Raw genomic sequence first — 11,506 nt, forward strand, 5'->3', positions numbered from 1 at the left:
TTACCATTAAGAAAATACTCTATGCAATCTAAGGCCTCATGTACACTGCTGCTGGTAAACAGACGTTCACAGGCAGTTGGCTGCTTTTTTCAGCTGCCCCTGAACTCATCCAATGTTATGTGTACCTGTACACAGGTTAATTTAATGTTGTTTTTAGGCAGTTGCGTTTATAGGCTTCTCTTTGAAAGCAAAAAAAAAATGGGTTCAGACGCCGAATTTTCCAACGCCAAACGCATTTAGCTGCGTTTTCCAAAGGTGCCCTTTTTTTCTACATTACAAAACTTAAAAATAAGAGCAAATGCTGAAAAACCACTAAAAAAATATTTTAAAAACTTGTACGAGTAAAATTTAAAACTGTATCAGGGAAAGTATACAGCTGTACATACATGCTGGAAAAATATCCTACAGACATACGCTGCACAATCAATGGAGGAGTCCAGTAGCGACAAACTCTGGTCCTCGCACGCAGCCTCATCAACAGCAACGTCAGGAGCATTTCCTCATGTATGCTCATTGTGGGATCCATAGTAAAAGCACTGAAATTGAGGTAGATACAAGTACAATGCTCTCTCAGCTGCTGCTACTCACTCTGGTCTCACAGAATGGCTGAAATAGTTAAATACTGTGCTTTGGGAGGGTCTGATATTATCTTAATTAAATGCTCCTAGACACGAATGCGCCAAAAAACGCTGCATGCAAATGTGGCTAAACGGGTGTTTTTAAATGTCGGTTTCAAGTGGGGTTGTCCCGATACCAATACTGAGCATTTGCCTGAGTACTTGGGCAAATGCTCCAATACTTAACCCGATACTTGGGCAGTCAGTGGAATCAGTGCGGTGGTAGAGTTACAAGCACTGATCACCCTGTAAAGATTTCAAAGTCTGACAGCCGGCCCATTTCTCCGCTTTCAGCTGCTTTAGTACTTCATGTGATTGTAGTCGTATTAGTGCAATAGTGACAGAGAAAATTGAGTGCTGCCCGTGATACTTTTTTTTTTATTTGCACCAACATACAATTTTTCAGGACAAGCTTTCGGGGTATGTCCCCTTCTTCAAGGTCCAAGCAGTACTGATTCACACATTTTTAAGCAGAATGTTAAAAAACAGAGAGAGTGAGAGTGAAAAAAAAAAAGAAAAAGAAAACAAACACATACAAATCAATGGTAATAAAGATAGGAGCAGAGTTAGTGAGATAAGATAGAGGGAGAGCTGTAGAATGGAGGGGGGGGGGGATGCTAGTCACACAGAGGTCGTAAAACTTTAATATAATATATATATATATATATATATATATATATATATATATATATAACCAATATCTATATCTGACACAAAAAATGATCGCCTGAATTTAGATATTGGTTTCCTTACCCATTATACTAAAGTTTTACGTCCCACTCTGTGACTAGCACCCCCCCCCCCCCCCAATCCATTCTATAGCTCTCCCTCCGTCTTATCTCACTAACTCTGCTGCGATCTTTATTACCATTCATTTGTATGCGTTTGTTTTTCTCTCTCTCTCTTTTCCTCAGAGATGTGGGGTTTTTTTTTTTAACATTCTGCTTAAAAATTTGTGAATCAGTACTGCTTGGACCTTGAAGAAGGGGGCATATCCCGAAAGCTTGCCCTGGAAAATTGTATGTTAGTCCACCCCGTCAGGATGCAGAGCGTAGGTAGGAGCTGGTAAATCCGGCTCCTTACTTTTCCAAATGGACAGTCAGTACTGAGTCTGTCCATTCACATACAAACATTGTAAATTGTGTTTACAATGTTTCAGTTTGTGAATGGAGAGGAGCCGCTGTCTCCATTTATTTTCAGCGCAGGTTGCTGAGAAAGGGACTGGGGAATCTGTGTCCATAGTCTCTTTTTGATATCTCACCAAAGTCACCCAACAGGGCTGATAAAAAAAAAAAAAAAAAAAAAAAGAATTGCAATAAATAATAAAAAAAAAAAAATTGTAAAAAATAAAATACAGACACTGTTCACCCCCCCCCCCCCCTTAAAAATAAAGCATTGTAAAAAAATTATGCGCAAGTACTTGGAAATAAAAAGTATCGGGACAGCACTAGTTTCAAGATGTCAAAATTTTATTTATTTTTTTAAATCGTTCAGAAGAGGTTCAGCGCCCCGTGTCCATGAGGCCCAAGAACACTATTGCATAATTTTTAACATATCTGTTTTTGAGACTACCCGTTTCTGCTCCCCTTATACCCGCAGGTCTTTTTTGCCCAGAGTGAATCCTGCCCCAAACAGCACTGTCCTCGTCTCCAAGATGGAGTGGCCATTAGTATGAGCATCCCCCAGTAGTACAATATTTTTTAAATCAGAACAGTCTAAAGTTATGAAAAGTGTTTATGGACTGCATAGAGTATTTTTTTTAAGGGTGACTTCATCAGTGTGCTATTGTCCAATCAGCAACCTGGTGGAGGTATTGCATCTTAGATTCTAAGAAGGATAAATCTATCCCTTATGCCATGTACACATGATCAGAATTTTGGTCAGAAAAAGCTCTGATGATTTTCCTGACAGAATTTCGCTCAAGCTGTCTCGCATGCACATGGTCACACCAAATTCTGACCGTCAAGAACACGATAATGTACAACACCTACGACAGGACTAGAAAAAGGAAGTTCAGTAGCCAATAGCTTCCCTCTCCTACTTGATTCCAATCATGCGTGGGTGTTTTGCACGTCAGAATTGCCACAGACGATCGAATTTTCGGACAGGAACTTTTCCAGACCGAAAAATTGAGAATACGATCTCAATCTTTTGCTGCCTGGACTTCGGCAAGCAAAAGGACGATGGAGCATACACACGGTCGCATTTGCTGACGAAAAACTCTCATCGGGCCGAAATTCTGATTGTGTGTACGCGGCATTACAATGAGAGGTCGCAATTGGCGTACAGCTATGGCATTTAAACCATAGCACCAACTGTTGATGCTGCATAGTATTTTTTAAAAGTACTTAAACAAAAAAAATGCAGATCAAAAATATCAGAAGTGCTTATTATCTTTCCGGATTAATGACAAGCTACTGAAGCAAAAGGGTCGGAAAGGCAGCTAGGTAACTGGTATTAAAAGGAGAGATCAACACTGGCAGCCTCTGTTTCTTGAAAGACGAGTTTCCTTAAAATCACACCTCAATTTTATCACCACCGTAACTACGAAGAGAAAACACTCACTGTGTAATAGAAGAGCTCCACGCTGCCTCAGGCTGTAGGTAGACTGATGTAGCAACAAGACATGTGCTCTGTCACAGGGTGGAGTTCAGGCAGAGACAGCTCCTGTGACAGTAACCACGTGCTCTATACCTACAACTCTGTTCAGGGAGCAGCAGGAAGCGGGAATCCGCAGCGATCGGCAGGTATGGTATTAGGACCATGTCAGATGTCCAATTCAGTCATTGGGGACTCTATACCATCTCTAAAACTGCTGAAATTTAAGGTGATACTAAAGTTTATTTTTCTTTGGTTAAAAATAAACATGTAATAATTTCCTGTTCTGTGTAGTGGTTTTGCACAGAGCAGCCCTGATCCTCCTCTTTTCAAGTCCCTCTTTGGCTCTCCTGGCCCCTCCCTCCTAAAGGAGTGCCCCCACAGCAAGCAGCTTGTTATGTGGTACTCGACCGGAGCCACTGCTCCTTGTGTCCTTTCAGAGCCAGCGACGCGGCCTGTACCCCCTTTTCTCCCCTAATTGGCTGACTTTGACAGCGGCGGGAGCCAATGGTGCCACGCCACTGTTTCAGCCAACGAGGAGGGGAGTCACGGGCAGCCAAGACACTCCTTGTCTTCTCTCCTGCACTGAAATGACTCACTCTGATTTCACTGCACACTGCGAGCTTCTCGCCATGTGCATTAGCAGCTCCAGCAAGTCGGGTAGAGCCTGCCTCATTTCCTGGCTGGAGGATGTCCCGCATCATCTATCCCCCTCCCATTTTACTATCCCTGGCCAACACCTTTCATTGACTGGATTTCAGTTCTTTCAAACACAGAGGCTCAGCATCACATGTGCCCATTAGCTAGGGTGGTCTGCATGCACATGCAGCCTGCCTAAGAATACCCATCTCCTCCAGACTGACATCCACACATCAAGGAATTCTGATAATTTCATAACCCTTCCCAATAGACCTCCAACTGCTTGCATCAGAGCTAAGGGATCCTGAGAGGAGTACTGAGGTAGGGTTTGAAGTTCAGCGATTGATGTGAACAGCACCCTGCGGGCCTTTCCCACCAGAAATGTTCAGCCTGCATTGCACAGAAAAGCACAGGGACCAAGCAATAAGATCACTGGGTTTAAAGTGGCTGTATACCCTTGTCTTAACTTATTATAGGCTTACCTGTAGGTAAAATGAATATCTCCTAAACCTGTAAAGTTTAGGAGATATTCACTTTGCATGCAGCTGCTGACGTCAGTGGTGCATGCGCTGTGAAGGCCTGGCTGAAGGTCCAGCAGATGCTACTGGACCTTGCCAGGAAGAAGTCTCCCACACGCATGCGTGGGAGTGACGTAATCGTGGCTCTGGCCACTCACAGCGCTGGAGCTGCAAACCTGGAAAGAAACGCAGAGGGCAAAATGTTAGCTCCCTCGGCATGGATCGGGATCAGATGCCAATGCCTTGTTCTAAGGTGAGCGTTTCATAATGAGCTAGTATGCGCTGCATACTAGCTCATTACGCCTTTGCCTTACAGGTTTAAAAAATAAAAAAAAATCTGCTTAACGCTTTAAAATAAGGTAAGAAAATGGAAAGCTTATATTTGAAAACCTCATTAATATGTCAATAAAGGGGAAGGGATGAATCAAGGAAGGCAAAATATAAGCAGATTACACTTCAACATTTCCCAAATTCTGACACCATCAGTGACCCGGCCACAAGTGGACTCTCGTGACACGGGCCTCACACTGAATTCTGAGGGAATAAATGCAGATCAGCCGAATCATGATGTCACTGTGCATGAATGAACAGTAATATAGTAGCACTTATCTGAAATCTGATCCCCAATCATTTAGGGAATGGGCAAATGTCTGCTATTCAGAGACTCATTTTAGGGTATATTTATTAAGGCAATGCCCACATTCAGGTTTACTGAAAAAAGAGCTGACAGATTTCACTGGTTGGTGAACTTACATGCAGAATATGTGTAATTGTATATGCCTAACATTGCCCACATTCCTATCATCTTCCGGGTCATAGTTCACCAGCACAATCATCGCTGTAGGATGGAGTGACCTTTGAAGGTCGCAGTGAAGAGACAAATCAGATAACGGCTCAGTCCTGTCAATATTTGCAGATTCCCATATCACAGCACAAAGGCGGACAACACATCTGTGACTATATAGTTCCACAATACACGGAGTGCAGCAAATTCTCTAAATAAAAGCCTACTCATTACAATCATGAAAAGTGTTGCAGCACATAAACATATATTGCTGCCATACAGAATGTTCTTCAAACACCACAATGCGGGTTTTAATGGGCCTGCAAAATATTTTTTTTTTTAACACGGTGCACCACGACACACAGATTCGGTGTGCTGAAACGCATGCATGGTGTGATCTGCAGGGAAGGTGCACTGAAAAGTCATTTAAAATGAATGGAACCACAACACACTGCAGTGAGGTTTGCAGTGACAACGCAGGTCTGAATAGAGCCAAAGGGAAGGAGTCAGGGTAGGACACAGAAGGTGCCTTTACAGAGGTGATCAGAGGGTCAGCAGATAGCTGCTATCCTACCAGTGACTTCATACACAATGCAGGCGATTTAATAAGGCACTTGTAAGCCCTTGTACACACAGTCGGACATTCCGACGAAAAATGCCAGATCGGACCGTGTTGTCGGATAATGTGTGGGCTTCATCAGACTTTTTCCATCGGAATGTCCGACCAACAAAGTTTGAGAGCTGGATATAAAAATTTTCCCACAACATGATCCGATTGGACTTTGTCCGATCGTCTGCAGAGAATTCCGATCGGACAAAGTGCCACGCATGCTCACATCAAATTACGAGACCAAAGCTATTGGCTACTAGCCGCAACGTAGTCCTGTCGTAACGAATGAGCGTCATCACGTTCCGAACGATCGGATTTTCCGACAACTTTGTCCGACCGTGTGTATGCAACACCAGTTTCGGACAAAATGCAACGGATTTTGTTGTCGCAATGTCCGACCGTGTGTACAAGGGCTAACACATCATCGGTGGCATTTTCACTGTTGGTACCAATGCAAGCAACAAATTCAACGTATTCCTATTTGTGTTCTGCAGCCGCTGATCATTGCTGCCGTCAGAATAAAATATCCTGACGGCTGGGATTCCTCCAACCACCCCTTATGTGTGGATGGGCGAATCATGTTTATTTTCTGTCCAGCCAGTTGGCTAAATAAAATAAAATGACAGTGTATGGCCAGCTTTAGGCTACAATCACACTTCTGGCAGGGTGCTGCAAGTCTGAGCTGAGAGAACGCTCCATAGAACTTGTTTTGGAGCCTGCACACTGCAGGAGAATGCATGGCTTAAAAGGCTCGTTTACATTGTCTGCACCTATCATTGCAGCCGCTAGCAATAATCGCATGTAAATTCCAGCAGGCTGCTAGTACCAAAGCTGAGCAATCAACTTGGATACATTCTGCCTGCCAATACGTGGTTCGAAGCTCAGTCGGTTCCTGCTGAACCAGCCGCGTTTTGAACAGTCTAGGGCCGGCTTATGGCTTCCACTCAAAAAAAAAAAAAAAAAAAAAAAGTCAGCAGCTACAAAAAGTATACTGACTTTTATTAAATGGGACACTCACCTGTCCCACGGTCCAGCATTGCGGGCAACCGAAGCCCTGCTCCGCTCTCCGGTGCTGGCATTGTCACTGCGGGCACACACTTGCTTCTTCTGCTGCGGTACCCCGGGAGAAAGTGGGAGCTGGATCCCTCTAAAAAGAGGGTACCCCCCCAAATAAAATAACATGCAGAGTGGACACAGATACTCTCCTCTATGAGCGGTTGTCATGCTGCAGCCCCCCCCCCCCTTTACTTACCTGAACCCGGTCTTTTTCTCCACGGGGAAAAGCACACCAGCTTTAGCTGGTGTCTTGTGTCCTGATTGGATAGATTAATAGCAGTGCAGCCAAATTCAATGACATGGGCTCCAGGGCCAAGTCCTGCTTTCTCTGTCAATAGAGGCAGGACTTAGGAGCGCACCCTCATCGGTGTCCCAAAGGAGAACGCTTCTCTGATGAGGCACTTGGGGAGAAGAGGAGGAACTACAAGCGCCACTGAGGGAGCCCAGAAGAGGAGGATTGGGCCACTCTGTGCTTAAAGTGGCATTCTGCTCAAAAAAAAATAAAAAAATTTAAAAGCCAGCAGCTACGCATACTGCAGGCTTTTAACAATAGGACACTTACCTGTCCTGGAGTCCAGCGATGTCGGCACCGCAGCTGTTTCCATCAGCCGTTGGGTGCTGCCATTGCGGGTAAGGGTACCCTGCAAGTGTAGCCTTACGGCTTCACGCCGGTAACCCTACTGCGCATGCGTGAGGCCCTGCTCCCCTCTCCTACTGGCCCAGGGGAGAAGCGCCGTGTTGATGTCAAAGACAGGTATCATGTCCCCCCTCCCCCCAAAAGGTGTCAATTGTGGCACCGGAGGGGGAGAGGAGACAAAGGAGTGGAAGTTCCACTTATACCCAACTGCACAGTGGAAGTATGACATTTTTTATTTTTATATATTTTATAACACCCCCCCCCCCCCCCCCACACACACACACACACACACACACACACCAGTTTAGTAACTCATGCAGAATGTTTTCACTCTTTGTGAGAACAACACAGAGGAGGAATCTCCAGAAACAGCAAGAACAGCCTGTCCGGGGCTCTCATCCCTCCCCCACCCCCCCATCCACACCTACAGACAAAGCAGCTGCCTTCATTGTAAACACCAAGGAGTAGAGGAGCCAGGAAATGCTCTCCATACACTCCTCATATACAGACATGACATGTATTCCTATCACTGCCACACACAGGTGTGATCACCACAAGGACACAACACTGCACACACTCCATGCAGTCAGGGTCATCCTATGGCCATGTCTCTCCCCCCCCCGGCTCTCACCATCTCCGGCGGGGGATTGGCCTCGGGATTGGCGGTGCTCCCCCCTCCTCCTCCGCTGGGTACCGGGCTGGCCCTCCCCTCCGGTGTCCTCCTCTGGCTGTCCTTCTTGTTGGACCTGTGCCGGCTCCATAGATACACTGCCCCGGCTCCCAGCAGCAGCGGAGCCCCCACGGCCAGCGCCAGCTTCCAGTGCGGGATCCCGGGCCCTCCTTGCGGCTCCACAGGCTTGGAGGCGGCCATGATGAATCCGTCCCTGCAGCTGCGGACACACGGGGGAGAGACGAGGGGGGCGGGGCGCCGGAAACGCGGGGAGAGCTGGGAGCCGGCACGTGGGAGGGGCGCACTTCCCTACAGCGGTCACTACGAGAGGCGATCGCCCCCTGCTGTCCAAACTTCCTCACTGCACCGACCTCAGCCCTACTGCAGAGCGGTGTGTGTGACCCCGGAGCGCTCACACCTTTCATTTGTTCTTTATTTTGTCATTATAGATAATAGGCCCAGAGTACAATTTGGAGTAAAAGACTCAATCATTTAAATATCTTGGGGTGTTTAAATTGGTCCCAATACTATATATACAAAAAATTGGTCCCAATACTATATATATATATATATATATATATATATATATATATCTATATATCTATATCTATCTATCTATCTATCTATCTATCTATCTATATATATCTATATATCTATATCTATATATCTATATCTATCTATATATATATATATATATATATATATATATATATATATATATATATATAAAATCAGTGATGGCGAACCTTGGCACCCCAGATGTTTTGGAACTACATTTCCCATGATGCTCAACTACACTGCAGAGTGGATGAGCATCATGGGAAATGTAGTTCCAAAACATCTGGGGTGCCAAAATTCGCCATCACTGATATCAGGGGTCAAGTGCTGGGGAAAAAAATGTGGGAACTCCCACCCAAGATCCACTCACCCACCCAAAAAAAAAAAATGATACGCTCATATGCATGAATGCTTCAAAAGTGGTATTTTTCATCCAATTTTCGTATTGCGTGTATGAAGCTTAACTGTTAGTACATAAAAAAAACAATGCTCAATAAACATAAATACGGTAATTCTCTGAATAATCAGCATTCATTCAATTGTGCATCATGTTCTGATCTTTATTGGGAATGTTATTTTGTATATAGAGTGTTTATGTGGTGAGTTTACACTTTTCATTGAACAGAGTTTGGATAACACAGGGTTAAACGGAAAAGTCATACATTAACTGCACATTATCTAGACAGAATGCTTGGGGAGATAGTGATGTGTTCCTGCTTAGGAGATGTATGTTAGCTTGGGGGGGGGAGGGGGGTGCAAACTCTGCAGGGCTCCAACACACACTCGCTGCTATTCCAACCCTTCCCATATTTCCACATAAACTTCCCTCCGGGCATTAAACTTTGCCAGGTATTGTGCTCAGCTTACCACCCCAAACTGATGTTCCTCCCTCAGCTCACCTCTCTCCCTGCATGTCCTGTGAGCAGAATAGCTGTGCTCCTCCTCTGTGTTCTCTCATCATATGACACTGAAGATAGAGGAGGGGGGGATTCAGAGGGACACACAGAGCAAGTATGCAGGAGACTGGGGGGGGGGGTGAGGAGACAGAAAATCAGGAGGGGCCGGTGGGGAGGAGCGCATCACGAGAGGTCTGACTAAATACAATCTCTTAGCAGCAGGGACCTGATCTACCCTTCAGCTAGCTATGATTGACAGGTAGATCAAAGCGGAAGCTGTCATGGGGCCCCCTACTGGCAATGCCTGATGGTCAGGTGTGCGGCACTTACTATTGCGAGCTGTGTCGGTAGCTGCTGGTGTAGCACCTGCCACACAGCTCGCATACTTCAAAGTCTTGCAGGACACGGCTGCTAATGGGAACTGAGTTCCTGTTGTGGAAAAAGTACAGGAACTCCGTTCCCATGCGTTCCCGCAGGACTTGAGCCCTGACTGATATATATATATCTATCTATATATATATAGATATATATATATATCTATATATCTATCTATCTATCTATCTATCTATCTATCTATCTATCTATCTATCTATCTATCTATCTATCTATCTATATAGTGTATTGGGACCAATTTTTTGTTTTCAGTGCTGTTGCATTTTGAATGAATTTGGCAGTCATGTAACACTGCACCCAAATTAAATTTTTATGTTTTTTCCCCCCACAAATAGAGCTTTCGTTTGGTGTTATTTGATCATTTCTGTGGTTTTTATTTTTTGCGCTATAAACAAAAGAAGAGCAACAATTTTGAAAAAAAAACACAATTTTTTTTACTTTTTGCTATAATATCCCAATTTAAAAAAAATAAAAATTCCTCAGTTTAGGCCGATGTGTATTCTTCTACATATGTTTGGTAAAAAAACAATCGCAATGAGCGTATTTTGATTGGCTTGCGCAAAAGTTATAGCGTCTACAAACTAGGGTACATTTTCTGGAATTTACGCAGCTTTTAGTTTATGACTACCTATCTCATTTATTGAGGTGCTAAAATGGCAGGGCAGTACAACCCCCCCCTCCCCAAATGACCTCATTTTGGAAAGTAGACACCCTAAGGAAATTGCTGAGAGGCATGTTGAGCCTATTGAATATTTTTTTGTCACAAGTGATTGAAAAATGACAAGAAAAAAAAAGAAGAAGAAATTAACGCAAAGTTGTTACTAAATAATATGTTGCTCACATATACCATGGTTATATGTGGAATTATACCCCAAATACATTCTACTGCTTCTCCTGAGTACGGGGATACCTCATATGTGGGACTTTATGGGAGTCTAGCCGCGTACAGCCCTCCGAAAACCAATCACTGCCTTCAGGCTTTCTAAGGGTGTAAAATTGTGATTTCACTTCCTCACTACCTATCACAGTTTCGGAGTCCATGAAATGTCAAGATAGCACAAAACCCCCCCCAAATGACCCCATTTTGGAAAGAAGACACTTTTAGCTATTTGCCGAGATGCATGTTGTGTCCATGGACTATTTTATATTTTGCCACAAGTTCCCGGAAAAATAGATTTTTTCTTTTTATTTTTTTTTACACAAAGTTGTCACTAAATGATATATTGATCAAACATGCCATGGTTATATGTGGAATTACACCCCAATTACACCCCAAAAATACATTCTGCTTCTTCTCCTGAGTATGTGGATACCACATGTGTGAGACGTTTTGGCAGTCTAACCAGGCACAGGACACCAAAATCCAATCACGGCCTTCAGGCTTTCTAAGGGCCATGAAATGTCAAGATAGCACAAAATGCCCCCAAATGACCCCATTTTGGAAATTAGACACCCCAAGGTATTTCTAGATAGGTCCTCAGACAGCCTAGCAGCTAGATGTCCCTGGGATAGACCCAAGGCTTATGGCCT

At 44.2% G+C, this 11,506-nt stretch overlaps 1 protein-coding gene across 1 annotated transcript in view; it reads right to left on the reverse strand.

The window, feature by feature from the left end:
- The window catches only part of TOMM70 (translocase of outer mitochondrial membrane 70), a 44,942-nt gene extending 36,555 nt beyond the window's left edge, over positions 1–8,387 (reverse strand). The window contains exon 1 of the mRNA XM_077480203.1: positions 8,091–8,387. Coding sequence (XP_077336329.1) covers positions 8,091–8,330 — 240 coding nt within the window. The 5' untranslated portion in view covers positions 8,331–8,387. The remainder of the gene's footprint in view (positions 1–8,090) is intronic.
- Positions 8,388–11,506: the final 3,119 nt, after the last annotated feature.

This window comes from Lithobates pipiens, unplaced genomic scaffold (genome assembly GCF_037356315.1).
Source record: "Lithobates pipiens isolate NorthernLeopardFrog02 unplaced genomic scaffold, aLitPip1_a1.2 Scaffold_16, whole genome shotgun sequence".
Taxonomy (NCBI): domain Eukaryota; kingdom Metazoa; phylum Chordata; class Amphibia; order Anura; family Ranidae; genus Lithobates; species Lithobates pipiens.